We start from the raw sequence: 24,341 nt of genomic DNA on the forward strand, positions 1-24,341 counted from the left end.
GTACGGTCCAACAATGTTAATAGAGGAAGGATGTAATAACATGCCACGGGCAATAAATCATCGTTAGCTGCTCCCCTCCCCCTCCTCTGGGCCCTCCCCACCACCCAGCCCCCCGCCCCTCTCCCCTCCCCTCTCTTCTCCCAACCCCCAGCTCGCCCCCTCTATAGAGGAGAGGAGGGAGCGTGTAGAGGCGCACACTGCTGCTGGACTTTCACTCTTCTCTCTCCTGCTACCCCCTGAACACCTCGCAGCTTCGCCCTCGGCTCCCCAACCCGGGACCATGGACATGAAAGTGGTCGCCCTGGTGACCTTGCTGGTGGCAACACTTGTGCTCTCCGAGGGTAAGTGTGAGCCCTGCGCTCGGACCTCACGGGGGCACTCGGAGGCATCTCCCTGACTTGGGGGACAGACGCCTCGAGCCCCAGCCGTAAGTAGGTACTCTCTTCCCCTCTGGTTCCTGACAAGTTTAAATGGCCCAATTAAGGTAGAATTCTTGCTTCCAAACCCAGGTGAACGCTAGCGTTGTACTACACCTTTGGGGAGAGTCGGTCCCTTCCGAGTGGGGATTTTTCTGCGCTTCTCGCTCGCAGGGAGCTGCAGGATATAAGCCTGAATTGGTCAGGGGAGAATACCAGGGAGAATTGTTCACTTTTCCAGGCAAGCTGAGGAGCTGCCCTCCTCTTCTTCCCGCCTGCTGCCGTGTCTCCACCGGGCTAGTTTCGCTTGCAGTTGGGTAAGCCTGAGCACCCAGATCCGCAGAAACCGGGGAAAGACAGAATTTACCTTTTCCCTGTTTTCAACTCAACGATTGGCATGAGGATGCCTTAAATTAGGCTGCGGAGGGCAAGCGACTTTCAATTTAAAGCCATAGCCTCTCTCCTTTGCCGAAGAGACCGGCCAGGAGACGAGGGGAAATTTTTCTCCCCTCTAGCTGGAGACTACCATTCCTTTCAGAGGGTCTAGCTCCTTCCACATCTTTTCACGATGGTAGGGCTAGGAATTTACTTAGCTATGTAAACGCATCAGTAATCCGAGAGGGGGAAAGCCGTTGAGTTGGGCAAGGAAAAAGAAACCTCGAGCCCCATTTACTAGTTTTATTTTCTCCAAAGGAAAAAGAGAACAAAACTAAGCATACTGTAATTAAAAACAGTGACCTTCCCTCTTCTCCTTCTCTCTCACCCCCCTCCTCCGACCGCAGGGATTTTTTTTTTCACTTTCTAGTTTAAAATAACATCAGGCTGCACATGTGCGGGCTTTGCCCAGCTGCTGCCTGCGGCTCCAGCTGCGGGCTCTGCTCGCAGCCCCAGAGTCCTTGCCCTGCAGAGTTGTGCCCAGCAATTCTCTCCACTCCGTTCTACTTCGCCCAGGAGTTCCCTCTGCGCGGGATTCAGCTGAGATCAGAGGTTCTATCTATCAGAGGCTCAGCTGTGTCCAGGGGTTCCCCGTATAATAGGACTTTGCTTCACAGACACTTCTCGTTTCTCTTTGGGAGCCCCGGGACAACAGGCTAGGGCAAGTGATCTGCAGAGATTTAGGGACGAAAGAAGAAATGCGTTAAAAATAACTCAGCCTAGGATTAGGGCTCTTGGGGACTGGCGAGGTCCCGAGGCAACTGGGAGAGGGGGACCAGAAAGTGCGTCTTCCCTTAGACTCTCTAGCACACTTTCCCCAGCTAGGGAAACCTGCCAGAAACGAGCTATAGCTGTCTCGATAGAAGGACCTGCTCGGTGCTGAGGTGATTTAATCCAAACCAAGCGCTCTGGGTCTCGCTTTCACTTCTCTCCCTCCCTCCCCGCCCCCCTTTCGTGACCCTAGGGAAACAATGGAGGCGAGAGCCTGGACTGCACAGCTGTTAGGATTGCACAACCTTTGAGCTGGAGAGCAAAACATACCCCGCTAGCCTTCCCTAGCTAAATCTGCATTGTCTCGGAATCTCAGGATTGGATTATGCTGTCTCAAAAGACATGGACCTAGGCTTGGGATATTTTACAATTAGGGAAAGTGAGGCCCCGGGAGGCTGAGTACCTTTCCCAAAGTCACCGAACTATCCTAAGTAGCGGAGTCAGGCTTCGAACCGAAGCCCACTGACTTAGAGGTGTAGTAGCAAAGAAGGATAGATTTGGATTCAGAGGACCCCTGGTTCTGTTCTTTACTACCTGTGTGACTTTTAGTAAATTACTTCATCTCTCTAGGCCTCAGTTTCCCCATCCTGTAAAACAAGGGGGATTGAACTAGATGCCGTTGGATGGCCCTTCCAGCTCCCAATGTAGTACTTAGCGATACTCCCTAAATTGCACCACGCTGTGGAAGCGCCAGCTTTCACTGAAGGATGATTTCCTTCCTTTGGCGTCCCCAGCTCCGCGTCTGTAAATGAGGAGGAGCGCTGTGATGAGCTGCCAAGGAAAACGCTCCAGCGAGCGCGCGCGCCCTTAGTAAAAGCCTGACACTGTATGCACCGACTATTCCAGTAATCCCCGTGAGCGGCCGAAGGCGTCCCAGGCAAAGCCGGGGCTCCAAAAAGTCCGAGAGCACTCTTCCACCTTCTCCATCCCCCACACCCCCACCCTCAGGCAGAAACACACCTGCGGATACAGCCTCTTTTGTAATGGAGGCAAAAGCTCCCTGGTTATTTTTAATGGGTGTCACTTGAAAGTTTAATCTCCGAGACATTCGGCAATTGAAAACCTCGGTGTCCGGTTTCATAGTGTGTAAAGGGAGAAAGAGAGAGCAGGGAAAAGAGAAAAGAGGGGAAACCGAGAGGCGGGAGGGAGAGATTGGATTGCCTTTCTCTGACTGAATTCAGAGAAAACTCAATTGGATGAACCAAAGTACCCTGAGCGTTCACCGCTCAGCTTGTCAGTTCTCTAAAAAAAAAAAAAAAAAATCTTAGAAACAATGAACTCAAAAGTTGTTAAAATACTTACTTCTCTTTCATCTTGATACGTCAGTGGAGTGCCTCTAGATTCGAAAGCGTATAATTAGGCGGGGGCTCTGATTGTTTTGTTTTTGGTTTGTTTTGTCCCCACCCCACCCCCACCACTACGGGAATCTTTCTGGTCGCGGTAAACTTGTGCCCCCCAAAGAGGCAAGAGTTGGTGAAACCAGCTGGAGAAGGTAACTGACAAGTTCAAACTACCAGGACTACCCTGGCTAGTTACTGATCTTATGCAAAACGACCACACAAGAGAAGGAATGTCCGAGTCAAGTCTTCGTTCCGTTATCATTTCTTCTCACCTCCCAAGAGAATTGGGGGGGGGGGGGTGCGAATTTTTAGTTCTACGCACGTACCTCTAGTTCTATAAATACTTTGTTGGTCCATTTGTTGATTCCAGAAATGTAGGACCACTGGCTGATGGGCACCAGTCTTAGTTTTAAATGAAGAAAAACATAGTTTGAAAAGTTGTCATAAATTTACTCCGAAGTTACCCCTCTCCCCATCCTAACTGCTCCAAAATTTGATCAATCAACGTGAATTTATTAAACGCCTACTATGTGCCAGGCACTGGCTTCTGTAATTCATCTTGACATTTGAGATAGCAATGATTGCTTATGCATAGTTTAGGGTTATTCAGATTTTGGGGGGAAGGGTGGGACAAGGGACCGATCCTCGCCATCCATAAGAATGATGTCTGCAAAAACTTTCTTTCTCCATGCCACTTATCCTTTTCCTTCTCGCAAATCGCAAATAGTTCGATTCGGAGTTGCACACACTCCTACAAATGCTTAGAGCCTGGAGATTTAAATACGCTTATACTTTGTCTAAGTTGGCTCAGATTTTCTGCCCCGTAGTAGAGTCACCAGCTCTTTCTTGCGCATTTGACGAAAGCTCTGTCTTCCTACGGTACAAGAAAGTCTCTCCTGGGGGTGTTAGGGCGTTGCCCTGCTCCATATGGGACTGAGGAATTTTGTTATCTCATATATACCCAGCAGTAGTCTCATGATTCTCAGTCCTGAATGGTGGAGTCGGGAGACCCTGGTTCATAAGTTAGTTCTCAGGTAGGAGGTTTGCAACTCTTAAAATAAGATGCGCTATACAAATATCGCCCCCCCTCATCCCTTGCTTCCTCCCCTCTCGCAAGCACACCCCACCCCAGCACCTTGTCTTATACAAGACAGATGTTCAATTAAGATTTAGATTCAGAGTTAAATTAGTGGAGACCTAGGGGATCTGGACATCTATCTCTACCCTAACCCGGTGCCCCTCCCCACCAAGTAGCCCAGTGGAACAAACCTGAGTCAGGAGAGACTTAGGTTTGAATTTCGCCCTGTGTCACTTATCAATTGTGTGGACAAGAGTTAAGTGATTTAATTTCCTATGCTATAAGGATAATAATAGCTGAAGCACTAACAGAGCTGTTGTGTTGAGATGCTGGTGAAGTACTCAGGGAGTGTTATTTAATGTTATTTTAGTTTCTTATAAAATAAGGATAATTGTACCTGAAGTACTAACAGAGTTATTGTGTTGAGATGCTTGTAAAATAATCTGGGAGCATATTTAAGGTTGGTAAGTGTCAGGAAAGCCGAAGAAAATTAGGCTCAGAGCACTTTAGTGACTGCTTGAAAGCCAAGCCAGTTAATGAAAGGTTCTGAAATCGGACCCAGATCTCCTGATTGATTTATTGATTTTTTTTTATACAAGAGAAGCAAATTGGGATTATGTGTTTAAAGTCTTCGTTCTCTGGCTACCTACTATTTTAGGAATTTAAATGAAAATAATTGCAACAAATGTGTCAACAGCACCACGGTAAAAAGCAGAACAAATATGTGCATATATGTGAGTTGATTTACTCATTTTAATATTAAAATAGTGATTTTTTTCTTTTTTTCTCCCACTCTCCTCTTCTTATTTGGTGGTGGTATTTACCACCACTATGGTAAAAAGCAGCACATATATTTGCATGTATGTATGTATGTATGTATGTGTGTGTGTATGCATATATATATTTACTCTTATTTTGAAATTAAAATAGTGATTTTTTTCCTCCCATTTTCCTCTTATTTTAACTTATGACAAAGGTTACTCTGATAATGAGTGGAATGATCTCCATGCTAGGAGGATTCTCTACACCTAACTTGTTTTCTATCTTTGAAGAAGTAACTTAATTTTCCTGGGACTGTTTCCTTGTCTGTAAAGTGGGGCTCAGCATGCACCAGAGAGTCTCTAAGGTTCCTTTGAGTTCTAATAGTCTATGATCCTATTTACAGGGGAAGGCAAATCAAGGTCACCCTGTGTTTTGCTGGGTGAGACCCACCCTGATCTTTCTGTGATGGGGCAGAAATGATCCCAGACAGCTGTAGGGCAGAGATCACCTGGGCTTCCTGAGTTGATTTGAAGTATTCCTTGTGCAGAACATACATCTGCGGCCTTGGACACCTTTGACTCATGGAGGTTAAACTTTGTGGTTACCCAGGCCTTGGGGTGACCCAGAGCATGCAGCTGGGGCTGGGGCCAGGGTGTTTGACCCATTGCCTCCTGCTTGTGAGGTGGGGAACTCTTTCCACTGGAGCCTGACAACCATCATTTCCCTTTTGATGACTGATTGGCTCCTTCTCTTACCTTCTTTCTGTGGAGGATCAATGTCCCAAGTGTCTGGGACACTTGGACATTATATATTTAGAGATGAGACAACTGAGATGGAAACTTCCTAATGGGTATAAATAGCTAAGCTAAATTAAATGTACCACCTACCCAGTGCCAAACTGCAGATCAAACTCAGTTCAGTAAACATCTAGGCAGTAGATTGTTTTGTATTTTTTAAATAGACTAATGATTGACTTTTATATAGCACATTTATACATTATCTCATTTGAGCCTCAACAACCCTGTGAAGTAGGTGCTCCTATTAGGACTTTACAGATGGGGAAACTGAGCCTGAGAGAGGTTAAATGATTGGCCCAGGGCCATGCAGCCAGAAAACACGTGAGGTGAGATTTGAACCCAGGTCTTCCTGATTCTAAGTGTGGGGGTTAATGTACTAAACAACACTGCCACCAGCTGGATTCAAAATTTTAAAGTCTCCCATTTGGCAAGAGGCTCAAGGCTTCTGGACAGAATGAAGTAAAACAGCAACTTGACAGTCTTCATAACTTTAGTCACCAGATGGCCAGTGGCCCTGTGTTGAGAACAAAATAGATCATAGTTTTAGAACCAGAAGACCATTTTGAGACTAACTCATCCAGGTCTTTAATTTTTACAGATGAGGAAAATGATGACCAGAGAGATTAATGAATTTTGCCATTGTCACACAGCTAGTAAATAACTTCAAGGCAGGATTTGAATCCAGGCTCTTAAAACTCCAAATTTGAGAAAGGAAAAAAAAATCTTATTTGTGACCTTGTCACTGGATGGGACTAACTAAATCTTTTTTCTCTGTGTTTGCTGTAAAGATTACTAGGCCAGGTTGGTAAACAGCTGCACTGCTTTCCTTGAGATAAAGATCTCATTTTCTACTGCTTTCCTTGAGATAAAGATCTCATTTTCTCACTGGTAGCAACACTTGCCTACCCCTAGTTAAGCTCTGATTTATTTATCTGTCTTATCTATCTATCTAGATATCTAGCTATCGATCGATCTATCATCTATCTTATCTGTCAGTCTATCTATCAATTTATTCTATTGATAAAAGAAAGGGTTGATAGCCTTCCCTACTAAGAAGTAGCAAAGATGGAGGGAGTAGTTCAGAAGACAAGCAGAACATGCCTCCTTGTTGACTGGGCATCCCTTGAAGAGGAAGAATTGCTCTCTGAGAAGCAGCATAGTAAAGAGAATAAAGCATAGACTCCAGGCCTGAGTGTGAAACCAGCCACAGGCACTTACTTAGCTGTGTGACCGTCACCAAGACACTTCATCTATAAAATGAGTTGGACTCAATGACCTCAAATGTCCCTTCCACTTCTTAATCATCATGTGATTTTATGAAAAATTGACCTTCTTCCCTGGACTTCCCATTTTACATTCCCATTTTGGGTGCTGACAGTAACTTTCAGGTCAGACGCATTCAGAGAGATTATCCCTTGGATACTAGACTCATCTCAACTGAAAACAGAAATGGGCCAGGCGTAAAAACAAGCTTTCCTCTTCTTGGTTATCAGTCAGGGCTTGTCTGACCTTGGAGAATAGCATTTTCTGTTTATTCCAAACCTTGGAATTGAAATAAACTATTCTCCCCAAATCAGACAATCAATCAAAATGAACAACACTAGGCTTTGGAAAGAAAGGAGTAAATGTCCTGCACCCCACCCCCCCACCCAAGACTGTAGATGCTAACTGCAGCTTTGACCCCAGCTTACTCATTTTGAAGATGCTGGATTTGAAGTATTCTCTGCAAGCCTCTTGCAATTCTTTAAACATACAAACATTTTTTTTTGGACTTGTAAATAATTTCAGATGCTGGTCTAATCCCTGATGAAAGAATCCAAGAATACAAATAGCCTGGAGTATTAAGGAGCATTTGGATGAAAATTTGAAGGAAGGAGGGGAACCCACAAATTTCTAGCCCCTCCAGGGCCTTCCAGTTATAGACACTGGGGATGAGTGATGGATGTCACAGAAGCCCCTTGCTAATTTGCACTAATGAATGTCAATTATAGTATTTTGCAGATTGGTAAATTGGCAAATGAACGTAATAAGAGAACCCAGGAGGCTGCTGAATTCTTTGGGCTTTGGCTGAAGAAAGAGTACCACATCTGGCTTTGGGCCAGAGGTCCTGGGTTTCTCAGCCTAGAGCCTAGGGCATGGTACTCGTGGTGCCTCCCTTTGGGTAGGAAGCAGCAAAGTGATTGACTTTTACTATGAATTCAAAGGTTTGAAGATTATTCTTGTGTAACCTCTTTCCTCTTTGGAATTAAAACTTTCAAGAACCTAAATTTAAATCCCACTTTTGAGGCTTCCAATTTTTGTGGCTTTAGGGAAGTTACTTACCTCCCCGCCCATGCCTCAGTTTCCTCATTTGTAAGATGAAGCAGTGGGACTAGATGACCTTAAGGTCCATTCCAACTCTAGATCTAGGTTCCTAAAACTTGGAGATGCACCAGGGTGCTCTGGAAGTTGGAAAGTGCCAGCTTGAAACCTGGATGAGACTTATTTTCCTTGGGAAGTTCTGGAATTAATTCTCCCTTGCTTTCTCTCTTTATCTCCTTTCTCATTTACCCTAAAGGCAAAATAATTTTACAAAGGAAAACATAGGAAAAAAGTAGCCCAGAAAAGTACCCCTGATGGTAGTCTTTATCTTCTTTAATTGCCAATAGCACTGGGGGGCAGACAATTGGGTGCCTCCTTATTTTAAATCTCTTCTCTCTTCTTAGGTTCCAAATTCCCACCTGTTCTTTTGTCTGTTTAAATTGCAAAGGCTGAACTTAAGACCCTTAGACTCTCACCTGGGAATGAGAAGTTTGTGCCTTTCTCGCTTTGTGCTGGTTATACGCTGTACCCTTTTTGTCTCTGGTCCTTAACCTCTCATATCAGCTTTAGACCCTGTTTGCTTCTAATGGGAGTAAGAGCATAATGTGAAACCTCTTTCTCACTGCTCTTTCTAGGAAAACCGGTCAGTCTGAGTTACAGATGTCCCTGCCGATTCACAGAGAGCAACGTAGCCAAAGCCAACATCAAGCATCTCAAAATCCTCAACACACCCAACTGTGCTCTCCAGATCGTGTAAGTTCCCTGGGGAATTGTCTTTCATTGTGCAGCCTGGGAAGGAGTGCCAGGCACTGGCCGATGGCTTTTTGTCACTTGCAAGATAAGACCCTACTCTTGCCTCTGAGCCTCTGCCCCTTTGGGAGGATCCCCTGAAATGCAGTGAATGATTACTAGGGTGATCATTATGTGCTTTTCCCACCCCCTGACAAATAAAAGGCCAAAGGAAAGAGCAGTTAGCACAGTGCTTGGCACATAGTAGGTGTTTAATAGATGCTTTCCCCTTTCTTCTTCCCATTTCCATAGGAAGTCAAACTCCAATCTGCTATGGACCTATGGACTTAACTTCTAATTATTTTGGTTGATTTCAATTTCAAATGAATCCTGCCAAACAAAAGCAATATAAGGCTTTCTACAAATCATGAAACACAATTAAGACTTGATAGCTCAGTGGAAGGAATGCTACCTGAATTAAATGCCTCTCCAAATAAATCATTCCTGGAAAATGTGATCAATGAAAATAAACAAACAAAATTAACCATCAAACCGTTTATTGATTGGTTATAAAAAATAAAATGCAAATAACAAGCATTGGAAATTCATGGAAGCAGATTATTTTGTTAAATCAAAGGGACGTGAAGATACATGTGACACTTAAAACACTTCGTATTTGACATTTCAGAAAATAGTATGTCTTTTCTCTCTTCCCCTCACTTAGCTCTCTTTTAAAACTAAGCTATTTCAGAAAATAAGATGTTACAGAAAGAAAAGGAATCTGGAGCTGTAGTGAATGTGGCAACAAGCTACTGAAGAAAATCTTTGTGGCCAGAACGACATCCTTCATCCTCAGCATCTGAGTTCCTAGCATTTGTGAAAGAAAATCCAGAAATCATTTGTCTACCATTTGCAATTCATTTTCTTTACCTTCATTCTTGTTCTTTTGCTGGTATTTATGGCTTAGCCCTTATCAATATTTGTTCCATCTTAAACTCTTCTTTTGAAAAAATATGAGAAGTTCCTCTATAAACCTGAGAAGGGACACTTTTTAAAACCTAGCTATTCCTCCCAAATCCCAAAGCATATCATTTAGAACAATTTTCCCTGAATCCAGAGACAATCCAAATATATTTGGTCTGTTTTCCTGTGGGTTTTTTTTGTGTTTGTTAAAAGCTAAATCCCTTCTTTGTGAAGTTTAGTTGCATTAGGAATCCCCAAAGAACCCTTAGTTTTGTTTTAGGGAAAAAACATATTGCTCCAAAAGATAATTCCCGAAATCATCATCTAGTCAATTTCCCCACTGATGAAGAGCCATATAAAATATATTTTATTGTTTTTAAAGACTATGTGTTTTTTCCAAAGCCTTAGTTTTGGAGAACACTGTAACTGATATATTTTTGATTCTCCAGTTTGCTTATTTTCTCTCAAAAATAGAGTACAGTTTTTCAAAGAAAAAAATATAATCTGCTTTATTTTATAAAGATTTCATAAGACAATTACTTTTGTTTCCCTCCACATGTAATGCCTCTAGTTTGCCCTTTCTGCTTTGAGCTTTAGGTTAAAAACTATCCATAGCACAGTTTGGAGGGGGAAAAAAATCTTGATTTACCCAAGATTTGGAGTATGATACCACAGCTTTAGGAAAAACTCATCATTTCAATTCCTCTAATTCTCTGAGGGCTTTTCTCTTAGAATATATTGGCCTATGTAGGCTGCATTGAACTGACTTTATGTTATAATACACAAGTACCTTGTTGAGTCATTTGCAATATAATCCTTGCTGGGTTCTCTTTGCTTAAGCCAACTAGACAGCCTGAATTAGATTGCACAGATCTGGTGTAGACTGAACTGTCCTGTACTTTTGGGGTTTATCATATATTTGATCTTCAGGTCCTCTTATTCTTTCCCCAGGTAGGCAGTGGGGTTCCTGGCCCTTCAGTGTTTAACTTGGAAAGCTGCCATAAAAATCCTACAACCAATAACTTCTAGATGTAGGCTGGGATGATAGGATCATGTATTTGGAGCTAGAAGAGAGTTTAGAAGTTATTTATTCCAATTCCCTCATTTTGCAGATGACAGAAATTAAGACCCAGAGATATTAGATGACTACTTTTTTAAAAAAAATTTCTAATTGGTGGAATAAAAGGAGCTTTTCTATAACATAGTACGATAAAAAAGATGATTACACGTGAAATTGCAAATCTACTATGCACAACTTGCTATTCCTTTCAAATATACAATAAAATTATCATGTAAATTTATTTTTCTCTTTTTTTCTGACTGCTCTAGAGATGGCTACCATTAGACACAAATAGGTATATGTGTGTGTATATATATATATATATGTATATATGCATGTATGTATATAAACACAGGCATGTATATGCGTATATATGTATATACATACCGTGTATACATATATACATGTATGTATATGTGTGTGCATGTATGTATATATACACATGTGTGTGTATATACATGTATATCTGTATACACACACACAAACATATATATATATATATATATATATATATATAAATTGTTCTATACATACTCCTTTCTCTGGATGCAGATAGTTTCTTTCTTCATATGTCCTTTATAGTTAATTTATGTATTTATAAAAGTCATATACCTAACAAAAGACAGAACTGACCTCCAAATCCAAGTCCTTTGACTCAATCTATTGCTTTTTCTTCTGTACTGTGCTGGCTGGTCCTGTGCCCCAGGGATGTCACCTTATCCAAGGGGGATGCTATCACTGAGCAGAGATGAGAATACATGAATAGGGTTTAAAGGAAAAAAATGGCTTCTTAAGTTAATAGCTGTGCTTAAAAAAATGACTCTGAAATGCTCACTCTGAAGTCAGTGTCTCTTCAATTTCATTGTTGGTCATTTTCATCTTTCTCCTTTTTTAAATAATTATTTTAACTAACAAAAATTGATTTTCCCTCTGGTGGTTTTTATCTTCTGGCAGGGCAAAGCTGAAGAGCAGCAGCAGACAAGTATGCATTGATCCTAAATTAAAATGGATTCAAGAATACCTGGAAAAAGCTTTAAACAAGTAAGCAAGACAATGACAAAAGGACTTTCAGCTAATCCAAGCTGGGAAGTGCAAACACAGCTTACCAATGTAAAGGGTAATGATTTGGGTGGGGGAGGGGTCCTTATTCAAAAAGACTGAAGTGTTCATATGGGATAAGGCACAAATCTATTGCAAGCTTGGGAGTTTATCAAATATGTACATAATTAAGCAGTCCATAGCGCACCGGTACATTATTGTAACAGAGAATAAAATAGGCAGATCCGGCTGTGCTCTTGCAAGTCTGATCTCTATAACTGGGGTTTTTCTAGATTCATCATCTTTACAAAAATAGCATTTCTTACCAGCCAAATGCATTCTTTGTTTTTACTTTTTTTAATCCATGATTACTTCAAAATCCAACTCACTCTGGAGCTTTCTGTTCTTCTATTGTGAGCCTGGGTACACAGTCAGCTTAATGGTGGTCAAATGGGATCAGTAAAAACATGATAGTCAAATGGAAGCTGAAACTTGAACCAAACTCCATTCCTTGCCCTCAAGAAGAAGAGAAAAAGGGGATTCTCTAATTTGCTGGCCAATCTGGAATCCCATTGGTATGAAGCAGCTTAGTTTGTATTTCTCTGATTGGGTCATTTGGGACACTCTGCTGAATGTTATATACACAAGAAGATCAGCAATGTCCCAATTACTTTTAAGAGATTCATATTTTCCCAGTCTTAGACGTCTATAAAACTTTCCTACTAAGCTGATATGCTGGAAATGAGGCTATTGTTAATGAAGGTAAAATTCAGATCCCTGGTCTCTTCAAGACCAAGGCTAATCTCCAGCTTCCTTGAGTAGAAACAAACATAAATGCAAATTCTCGAATTATTCTTTGGTTCAACGATATAGACTGCCGTGGCCTCAGCACTAGCCATTACTCCATTAGGAGCTGTGTACCCAGTGTCTTCTTCTATCTTTCCCCCATCCCTTGTCCAAAAGCCATGCTTTAATTTTGCTTCTACTTATCTTTTCTGTACTGGAGATCTGACCCAAAGAGCTGTGGTAGTGGTAAGATATAAGTTCACCTCCATTTGACTACTGCCAACTCTCTCCAGGAACCCTCCCCTTCTTGGTTCTTAGCTTGCCCTAGGCTTACAATGATTTAAAATGTTTAAAAACACCCCATGTGCTCCATTTCAGGACAATTGAGTTGCCTCATGCCTCAGGGCTACCAGATTCATATCCCTATTTTCCTGGAAACAGAAAAGAATGTTGGCCAAATTTAATAGAGTTTTAAGTTCACCAGTTTTTAGGTATTTCATCCTGAAACTGGCTCCAAAGAAAGGCCAAGTCGCCCATGAAGGGGCATACAACCTCTGAGATTTCTGAAACCAGAGCATTTACCCACTAATACCCTAGATCATTAAACAACCACAACTTGGGGTCTATATTTCAATCAGAAATGTTGGCAGGAATGAAATTTCCGTGGATAAATGCTATTTGCAGATGGTTCAGGCGGTGGCTGCAGCTTTTGGCAAGGCATGCTTTCAATATATTTTTGTGCACATGTTTTGTTTTGTTTTTTCAACTTTTCTTCAGAAAACAAATGTATTTCAGAATATATTTATAGTTCACTCAACAATTCATGTATTTGAATTGGAGCCATATGAATGTCAGTAGTTTAAATTTCTATATTACACCCAACTACTGACAAAATTTGTAAAAAAATATATATTATATATATGATGTTAATGTAGCTTATCAATCTCAATCAGCCATACTATATTTTTTCACTTGTATTGAAATTGTATCAAATGTGACATTATATGCACTAGCAATAAAATGGCTAATTGTTTCATGGTACAAAAAAACCTCCTGTATGTGGGAATTTGTTTATATGGAATAAAATTCATAAGTTTTTTTTATAGATGGGGCTCTTGTAAATTGCTTAAATTTGCAAAGAAAACTGAACTGGCGTTCAAGTGCCTTAAAAGGCCTTCCCTTAAATGGTACAAAGCTGCCCAGACTAGTTCAATTTTTATTTTGATCACAAAGAAAAGGCAGGATTTTTTTATGGAATTTTTCCCCTTTCTTTCCTGTAGTGAAACCAATAAGATGACATCTATCTCACTAATTTTGCTTATCTTACCTTCTCTTCCTTAGTATCCATAACATCCCCCATGTAATATCCAGTGATCTGATGTTGACATAATATTGAACTATCCAGAGAAGCCATTCATTACATAAATCATTAAATACCATTAAGCTCATATCATTTTAATTTTACAGTCACTTGGCCAGTCACTCTTCTAAATCCTCCTAACCACCTAACTTATTCTCCAGAACAGTCCCAGTCATAACCAAAAAGAATTCAGGCAGCAAGTAAGGAAGACAGGAAAAAGATGGAATCTTTCTTGTCCTCTTCTGGGCTTTGGTCAAAAGTTTGCTTGATGAGTTATAAACAAAATTTAGATCAGTGGTTAGGAAAGGACAATGTATGATTAAAAAAAAATATGGCATTCAAATCTCTAGAATGAAGGATGAGCAGCCTGTGTGCTCTCCTTGATTTCCGTGGGATGTCAAGTGAACATGGGGAAGACTCTTACAGAATGGACAGGCCTAAGTGGATTTCTATCAATAGTGGATGAAATACCCACTTAGATAAGACTGAAGAGCCATGGGGTTATCGGAGATCTTAGTTTTATATTGTAGCTCGTTCATCACTATCTCCAATGTTTAGATTTGTTTAATCTAAGCAATGTAAGTCCTTCGTGACCTTTGAATAATATAATTGGAGATTTGGGGAAGCAGCAAAAAGGATAGAAATCTATGGCCTCCTCCTCTTTTGGAGGGCATCATTTTGGAGTAGACTTTTGATGGTGGTCAATAAGTGCCTTGCTAAGGCCCCCAGGAATTGAAGGTTAACAAAACCTGTGCAATTTGCCAAGTATGGGTGCATCTTATTGATTACAATTTAAGGGGCTTATGGAAGTTCACTTGAAATTTATTCAATGATATGTTTTAGTATATGAATTTATAATGTTGTACATGCTTTAATGCATTTTCGGGGGGGAAATCTTTTCTGGGGGCCTCCAGGCCTGAGAATGTGAAAAGGGGGATGGACTGATCTATATGGCAATGCTAAATTTGCACAGATTAAGACAAACTGTTCATTTCAACATTATTAATGGTTCTACTGGTTTTATCTAAGGGGGCGCAGACAAGCAAGAGTGGGGAAAAAAGAAAAGATAGGAAAAAAGAAGAGAGAGAAGAAAAGAAAGGCTGCTCAAAAAAAGAAAAACTAGTTGCTCATTGCTGCCCTGGAGAGATGGACCCCCTTCCCCCCACAATATGCTCTGCTATTTATCCTCGGCGTTTTGTAAGCTTGCTCTAACCTCCCACACAAGGCTGCCTCTGGTAAAGAAAGAAACAGCCCGACTGGCACTTACGGCTGACCTTGTATCTGCCTTCCAGTGACTGAGCAACTTTTCGAGCTCTGATGGTATGTGTTCTCTGTTTGAGGCCTTTCTTGGCCCAGTTAACTTATGAAGAAGGTAGTTGTCTTTCAGAAATGGGGGTCATGATCTGTAAGATCCGGCCAGCTTTCCCCAAGACTCTTTTTCCCCCTAAAATTGACTGAGGGCTCCATGTTAAACTTGCATCTCTGAAGTTCCTTATCCAGAGCCTTCTAACAGGCTCTGACATCTCTCACTCCTAAAATGGCCCAGTTAAGGAGACCCACCAAGCACTCATACAAGTTCACTTTGCATACCTGCTGACTTGGGGGAGCGGGGGAACCACAGAGCCCCAGCTCTCCCATACAAAAAGATCCCATGCTTGGAACAGAACAACAGCCATGAGGAAAAAGAAAAACCAACACCAAACTGAGAATAGGTATTAAAAAATGTGTTCTCCTTTTCTCCAGTTTTTAAGGGAGGACACCAAGCACTGATCAAAAACAACTTGGCCCCAGTGCTTGGTTGCAGTTAATAATGGCATGCTCTGTCCTCCAGCTCCTGGTTTCCAATTGCAGTGATGACACACTATTAATCGATAGCTGTTTTTTCAACCGTTGTGCCTGATGATCTTCATCCATATCCATGCCTCCCAGCCTGGAGCTCAGCCTTTTCTGTGTTACCTCAGAACTTGGCTTGGAGGTGGTGATGGTTTATGTCAGAGGTTCTTGGTGCTTGTTGAGAAGCAGGAGCCCCAGAGAAACACCTATGTTCAAGGTGTCCTGGGGAGAATCCACCTATTGAACAGCACTGGGACTGTGTGTTCTCTGGGTAATCTGTTGTGTATGCTGCCTTTCAAATATCATCTCTGCAATTGAAAGAGGGGGCATGGGAAGCCACTTCCCAGCTGTGGGGAAGACCCATAATATGAGTCAAGAAACCCCATTATGATATTCACATATTCCCTTTGTGAGGGTTCCTTGGCATGGTAGGTAGACCCTTTGCCCTGGTCTCCACTCTCTTTGAGAACTGAGTGAGGATGCTTCTGGCTATAAAATAGAACCCAATGGATTCATGGCCCAAGTGGTTCAGCCTTCTATTTAGATGAAATAAATGCCCAGAAGAGAGCATGGCAGGTGTGTCCGTTGCCTTATAACAGACCTCCTAGTACCTTGGAGATTTTAAAATGAAGAAGTGACTCCTTGATTCTTTTCCTCTGTTCTTTTCCTTCATCTTCTCCCCTTCCCCCTCAGATTATCATTTTAATACATTCCAGAAAGACAGATGGATAGAGTTGAGGGAGATGGGATGGAAAAGAGGAAGGAAAGATGAGACAAAATGACACCCTGACGTAAAGGAATGCCAAATTCATGGTGATCAAAGTGGTGTCGAGACCCTCTCAGCACTTTGAATGCCTCTGTTGTATTTTTTGGCAAACTTAAATTGTTCATTCTCCTCATTGGAAAAAAAAAGTGTCTGGAGAACCCAGCTAAAATGCCACAAAAGAACATTTGTTTCTCAGTTGCTCACCATTTGCTCTGAGATAACAGCCAGACTGCTGCTGCACAGTTGATTGGGAGGAAAGCCCTGATGATAGCAGTTTAATAAACCTTTGGGTGTGGAGGACTATATTCCTTGGAAAGAGCTCTCTTGTTGGAGACTGGACTGCAAGGAGCTGGGTTTATGGTCCTCATTCCCCTTCCAAGCTCCAAAGACACCTGGCAGTTTGCTGATACACCAGGCAGAATGGTCACATTCCTTGGAGAACCAGTGAGGGCTCTGCTCAGGAGAAGAAGTGGTTGAGATGGCCGGCCACATGATATGCTGGAAACCCCTGCTTCATAACCAAACCTTTGCTCATGACAAAATGGTTTTCATTAATCCATCAAAGTGCAGAAACAATGCTTAGCTGCTTGAGTATAAATGATGAGGTTGGCTCAGGCCCCAGAGCATGATGGAAAACAATTTAGCTTCTTGGCACCAACAGATTGGGGGTGAAACTTGTTAACCAAGCTTACTGTGTGATGACGGAAAATTACGCTTTCCATATTGCAGCAGGGAAAACTGCTCTTTGGTTCTGCCACTGTGGAGTCTTCTGTGGATTTCTGACTTCAGCATTCCTCTTCTTTTGCCTTTCTAAAAAGGTGCCAAGTGGGTTCCATGGGTATGCTTGGGAAACATGCCAAGGTCAAAGGGGGAAGTGAAATAATTTGGATCTTAATTAGCATGGTCTTTTGCCTCCTTTCTAATTGCTACCCATCTCTACAGCACTTTATCTTGCCAAGTGGCTTTTGTAAAAGTATTCATCAGCAGCATTGATCCTAATTTACTTGAGACAGTGGAGCAGTATCTGGCCCAACTAAAACAGGAAAGAGCAAATATTTTCACTACCTTTTTGAGTTTTAAATCTTTAGCATAATCTACTGAACTCTTCCTCAAGAGCTGTGTTCTCTTTAAATCTAACCTAAGACAATAAGATACAGAATAATAACATCATACCTGTTAAGGATCATATTATAAATTAAGGAGGTTTTCTGAGACTCCTTCTCTGGGGCTATTTACTCATGCCTTGCCTCACCTGTATCTTCATTGCCTTGTTAGATGAAAATGACATAAATATGGCAGCTAGAGGGAACTAGATGCTTAGTAGGACAGAGCTTCATTTAAATACAGGATTGCCGGCTTCTAGGTGGCCTGGTTGGGTTGCAATTAAAGGTCATGGACTTTGCATAGCAATACAGTCTGTTCATGTGGTGCGTTATGGTGATCTTGGATGGAAGGGAGTTAAACGAATCCATGTCCTTGGGAGACCCAAAGAGTGAGACATATGTCAATCAGCACATGTGCTCTGAAGTCCATGAACAGCTTTCTCATCACCTGGCCAATTCTACCCCTTCTGGGAGCCTGTTTGTGTAAGTATGATTTGCCGTGCATCCTGTTCATGATCTCAGGTCAATGAATGCATTTGTCCTTCATTCACACTGCACTGATTCTTTACAATGAGGTTATTGCCAAAGGCCAATTTCTGTTTTATTCTGTTTGACTTCGTCCTGTTTCCTTGTCAATTTGTCCATGTCTTTAGTCCTTGCTGTGTATTCCATCTTCCTCTTCACCTCTTTAATACTGACCATTGTACTAACTCTGAACTGCCTTCACTGCCTAGTCATAGTGATGTGGGACCCTTTGTTTTCAGGGTCTTTTCCAAAAGGAAGAACATCACATGAGATTTTGAAGTAATTCTTGAAATGCCAACATGAAGGGCATTTCAAGCAGGCATTGGTGTTTGAACCTTGGTTGAACTTTGAGAAATGACCACCTGTCTTTGAATAAGGTCCAATGATGACTAAGCCTTTAGTCGGAATTTGCCTTAATGGTATTTCACTCTGTTCTTCATTAACAGGAGGTTCAAGATGTAAAAGGCACGCATTGTAAGACTGAAGCCTGAAGGATTTCTTACTGTAGGACCAGAAAGCAGATAACAAGTATTAGGGAAGGAATGCTCATGGCTGTCACCAGGCAGCTCTAGGGATGGCTAATGCATTTCAAAAGCTCTGTTTTGCACAAATCCCGGCTTGCTTTCACTGTATTATTATGTAGCAAGATATATGGTGTTTATTTTTTATTAAGTTTGTTCTATTGAATGTCACTGGTGACAGATATGAACTCATTAGACTAAGTCCTTTATTTTTACTTATGTTATCATTTTTCCTTTGTGAGCCCTAGTTTATCTTGCACTCATTGTTTGGGGCACACCAAAAGTTACTGGGTTTTATGTATAAATATATGGCAGGACATGAGCTGCAATATGTGCCAAGATCTTTAGCTGAAGAGTATGACTTTTTGATATGAAGGATATGGCCATTTTTAGGGATATGGGCCCAGAATAACAGCTACCATTGTTGGCCCAGTATTAGGTGGGTGGCCTGATTTTTTTTTTAATCAGTATATTGCTCTTGAGTTAATTCCTTCTCTTCATGTGAGAACAGAGAGCATCTTTTCAGGTCAAGAGAAAGTCATCTGGGAGGATCATAGATGCTCATAAGGTTGGCCCATTATTGGCCATTGTCAAAAACGTGAGGGCAGAGCAGGGCTACACCATCCATGTTGTCACCTGCATCCCATCATTTTCTCCTCATTTTCATTTTTTTTCCTCCATCCATCACCATGTGTATCTGAGACTGTCTTTGTCCATGGCACAGAAAAAGAAATCTCTCAAGACTAAACTTTTGATTTAAATTAAGCATTGAAAAATAAGTGGAAATCTGTTATGTCCCAAAGGTATACTGCCAATGGTGTGTGTGCCCTGTGTCTTGTATGGAATATTGTCAAAATGTCAAATGCTGTGTTTTCGTGTAGCATTGATGTCAAACAGTATACCCAATGTAAAATGCTGTATGTTCTGTTGGAATGCAAAGGCTGGGATTGAACATGGGTACCATGATGTCTCTTGACCCTACTGCCAATTTGTCAATGTGTGTGTGTGTGTGTATGTATATCCCTTCATTTTGGGGTTGTTTTAATTGCCTCAATGATCAGGGGATAAACAATGTTCCTTTGCCTCAGCAGAGCATAGTGTTCAGGTTAGTCACTGAGCTAGCCTTTTAGGACACTCACTCTGCTGCAGGCTGTGCACCTTGTCATGGGGACCAAACATTTCAGAAATTATGTGGGGAGCTTCACTCTGCAGCAGCGAGGAGTAGGAAACTTAGAAATCAGAATGTCCTGGAAAGACTCTTCCTCCTGTGTTGTGAATAGTAGACATTTTTTTTAAAAAAAAAAATGAGACACTGGAACATGAATATATCTCCAAAATAGGAATCTGACGTGGTTTTACACCTGCACTAATCTAGAAATCATACCTCTCTCTGTGCTCACAAAGGGAACCTGACCCACTCCTTTTTCAGCATTGTCCCTTCTCTAATTCTTTTTGGAAAGGAGTTATTTGGCATAGTCTTGAAATAGATCAGGCAGGAGGTATCCACCATCTATACTTTCAGTTTGTTCCCATGTTGCTTCTGCCTGTTCCTACCCTGTCTTTTAGGGGTCTTTTTAGTTCCTGAGAATTATGAGTCTTTTTTTTTCCCCTTGAGCTGAGTGATCAAAATGTCACATGTATTAATTCAACAGAGTGCCTACTATATGCTAGGCCCACTGCTATTTCCCTTGTCTCAGTTTACATCCTCTCTCAATCTGTGAACTCAACAAGAAAATATGAAGACAAGTTGACAGGCCAAGATAAGCAATAGGCAACAAATAAATTATGTGTATACATAATGAAAGAAAAATTGGATTTAAGTTTTTTTTCAATTTAATAATCTGAGGGATTATCAATAGCATCTGTTAAAAATTTAAACATTTCTATGTTGATTTCTTTAAATTGGATCTGAGTAGTGGAAGAAGTTGAATCTGTCAGCTGAAACCTTTTCTTTATTCTAATTTAGACATTTCAAATCACTCCCCAACTGCCTTTGTTGTTTTAAAAAAGCTGGAGACCACAATGAATTTCAAGATTTTTCCAACTGGGTCCTTGACTTGAGACTAACTTGTCATATCCCTAACTTAACTTGTGAATCACTTATAAAATGAAATTTTGGTAGAAACATGTTGGGGTTTTTTTTGTTTGTTTTTACAAAAGATCTGAGGTTCTAAAAGATTTAGATCTTCCACCCTGGTTTCTTAGATATTTGGAATCCTGAATCAATGGCCCTGTATGTAGATTCCAAAATTACTAAGTCATACAAATGAGAAGAAAGCTACATTTTTGTTTTTAAATTTTTAAAATTTCAGTAAGCTAAAGTTTTTTTAGGAGATTTTTCACATCTTTGTCACCTAGAGGATAGAAGAAGAGACAGGAAGAAAAATGGTATTGTGTAAGAAACAAATCTCCCCACCCCCAAGTTGACCAAGATAGGCATTCATTGAAACAGCCCATTTGCAAATGAATATTCACTAAGGGCTCCTTGATTTTAGAGATATGTGTTTTGTAGACCATGAGGCCATTCAACCCCATGGAATAATAAAAGGGCATTTGTCTTGATACTGAATCTTTTCTATTGAAGTCCAGGCTCCCCACTTACATCCTTTGAATCATAAATGTTGAAGAAGGAAAGTAATATTATAAGCCAGTTTATTTCTGTTTAAAAAAAAGAGGTGACTGGGCTCCAGTATCTTGTCCTGTTGTTTGAATTACATCCCATTGTTGTGTGAGTGTGCCGACTTTAGGTGGACCAGTTGAGAGATATCCCTACTAGGATGCTGAGACTGAGTAGAAGAGAATTCAGCTCTTCACCAAACTTTACCAAAGATAAAACTTCACCAAAGATGAATTTAGAGGCAGGAATCATTTTTGAGTAAAGTCCTGCATAGCTACTAATAGCATCTGTAAGCAGGAGAGGATTAAAAGTATGTAGACAGAACAAGAAGCATATTTTCAGTAAATGTCACTCTTATCTATTGTGGAAAACCACACACACTCTCCAGCAGGGAGGGAATGAGAGCCAGGAAAGTGAATCATATCTGGAGTTGTGACCTTGGCCAACAGTATGTTTTCACAGCTTCAATTCCAAATGCAGGATGCTGAATTCTTTTTTTTTTTAATTGTGATGATCCTGTAGTAGGAGATGGTGACATTTGAATCTGAGAATACAGCTGGAGGTGGAACTAACTGGTTTCCTTGGTGTTTTGTGAATGTCTATACTTCTACATTGTCACTACTCAAGTCCTCTTAATGTAATTTGATTTCTGTAATCAACAAAAAGTCAGTATCATCACTTCTTTGGGAGCTTTGGACCTTACTCCCTTTGAAATCCTTCATTGATACATGTTGGACAGGGAAAACACACCTGAGAAATTCCTCTTACCAGAATGATAGCTTTATTTATTTTTCTGGTTAGAAATTTCTAGGTTCTAGACACAACCAACTCAGTGGCACTATCAAGGGCCCAGGAGGAATCATTTGCCTAGAAATAATTTTCATAAAATCTCAGTCCCTGATCAATGATAACAGTATTGTTGTGTTGTTGTAGTAGTTGTTCAAATGTGATAAATACTGTATTTTGTATTTTTAAAAAAGCAAATCTCCCATATAATGTGAAAAAAATTTCCTCTAGAAGGCAGCTGTAGTGTATACATCATGCTTCTTTTTCTTAAAAAAGTAACTCCTTTTGAGAAAGAAAAACATGTTTTCATCACATTCATGTCTTTGATGGATGTATATGCACTTATCATTTTCCTAATAAAGATCTATATTCAAACATAATGTTCATTGGTCTGAAGTTGGTATTCCTCAAATTTGATTTTTTTTTCGCCCCAGATTTCCTTTAATTTTTCCCACCTAAGTCCAATACATATTAAATGATGACAAGTTATGTATAGCTGGAGCTGGTGTTTGGGGATGGGGACAACCTGGTTAATTAATTGTAAACATAGATATATGTAGATACATACATACAGACATACATACATGAATGTCTATTGCATTATGACCCTCATCATATCAAAAGATTCTCAACAGGAATTAGGGCTCTTAACTTGGTTTGAGTTGAGTCTATTCTAAAAGATTATCTTAGTCTTCTGTAACCAGATTATTAATTGCCTAGTATATTACAGACATTGTACTATGTAGATGTTCTGTCTCATTTAGGGCAACCTAAAGGGCACATGACTTAGAAGGAACAGTGCCTTCTCACTGGAGGTCAAGTAGAGACTACAAGAACCCTCGCTGAGAAAGTCATGGATAGGATGGCTGTTCAGTTAGGGGACAGACTGCATGACTTCTGGGACGCTTTCTGGCTTGGAGTGTCTCTGATGTCAGTCTTTAAATACTTGAAAGACTATCAAGAAGAAGAAGAAAATTTAGACTTTTGTTTTACTTGGCCCCAGAGGACACAATTAGAACCAGTGGGTAAAAGTTAAAGAGAGACAGACTACAGGTCAATGTGAGGGAAATTTTCTAATAATTATTGCTACCCTAAAATGGAATAGACTCCCCTAGGAGATATTGAGTTCCCTGTCACTGGAGTTCTTTAAGTGGAGACCAGATGGCCATTTAGGGGGACATACTGGGAACAATGATCATTAGATGTCCCCAGGTGGAAGCTGAACAACCAGGAATATTGTACAAAGGATTTATGCTTTGGATATATTGTTCAGTCTTTTTCAGTCCTATCTGATTCTTTGTGACCCCATTTGGGATTTTCTTGGCAAGGATATTGGAATGGTTTGCCATTTCCTTCTCCATTTCATTTTACAGATGAGGAAACTGAGGCAAACAGGGTTAAATGACTAGCCAGGGTCACACAGCTAGTAAATGTCTAAATATTTTTAGGGCCCTTCTAATGCTTCACAATAACTTAGCTGAGGGTTTCTCAACCTTTGTCCCTTGAAACCCTGGTATTCTATATCAGTGGTATAAAATTTAAATAGAAATGAGGAACCATTAATTCATATATAAGAATTCCAGTGAGCCACAAACTACTGACTTAAGTTTTAAAATGTAATATTATCTCTGTTTTGTTATATTTTTATTTATTTTGTTAAATATTTTCCAATTATATTTTAATCTGGTTTGGGCCATACTTTGGAGTGTTAGCAAGCCATATGTGGTCCATGGGCTATTTGACACAATCTGTTTTATATTATGCAAAAAGAGGTTTCATGAGAAATATATGATACTAGTGTTATTTTCCCCTTTTAATTTGTAATCAATTGCTAACCATTTTAGCAAAAGGATAGTTCATTTACTTATTTTTCTTGTCTTTGTAAAATATAAAACATCATCCCAAACTTTTTAAAGGTCATTTTAAAAAATATCTACTTTTAAACATATCTGGCAATTTTTATAGAAGTTGGTTTAATTTTCTCTATTCTGATTCAAAATTTCCCATTTGTCTTTGTCCACATCACCACACTCAAATATGGAAAACCCCCAAAACTAGACTAAGTAGTTTGTGTATTCATTATCCTATATCCTATATCCTACTCCAATGGAACAAGATGCCCCTCCCAGGTTATACTTATCACTTCTTATCTGATCCCCATGCCACTAACACAGGCCTTGACTGATACTTCACCCTCAGTTTCCTCTCCCTTCTGATTGGAAGATTAGAGACTAGAGTACCAAACTTCACCCAATGCCTTCCTTTAGAGGGGGCAGGAATTGGCACATCTGCTGCCCTGCTTGGTTTCATCTCCATGGAATGAGATGCCTCTTAGTCTCCCCCCTCCCCCACCC

General features: G+C 40.6%; 1 protein-coding gene across 1 annotated transcript; it reads left to right on the plus strand.

Moving 5' to 3' along the window:
* Nucleotides 1–166: 166 nt before the first annotated feature.
* CXCL12 (C-X-C motif chemokine ligand 12) lies at nt 167–22,367 on the plus strand. The gene is made up of 4 exons (XM_036735555.1): nt 167–341; nt 8,536–8,653; nt 11,607–11,693; nt 18,510–22,367. Exons 1-4 carry the CDS (start codon nt 281–283, stop codon nt 18,523–18,525), a joined length of 282 nt encoding a protein of 93 aa, XP_036591450.1. The 5' UTR covers nt 167–280; the 3' UTR covers nt 18,526–22,367.
* The last annotated feature ends 1,974 nt before the right edge of the window (nt 22,368–24,341 follow it).

This window comes from Trichosurus vulpecula, chromosome 8, assembly GCF_011100635.1.
Source record: "Trichosurus vulpecula isolate mTriVul1 chromosome 8, mTriVul1.pri, whole genome shotgun sequence".
Classification (NCBI taxonomy): Eukaryota; Metazoa; Chordata; class Mammalia; order Diprotodontia; family Phalangeridae; genus Trichosurus; species Trichosurus vulpecula.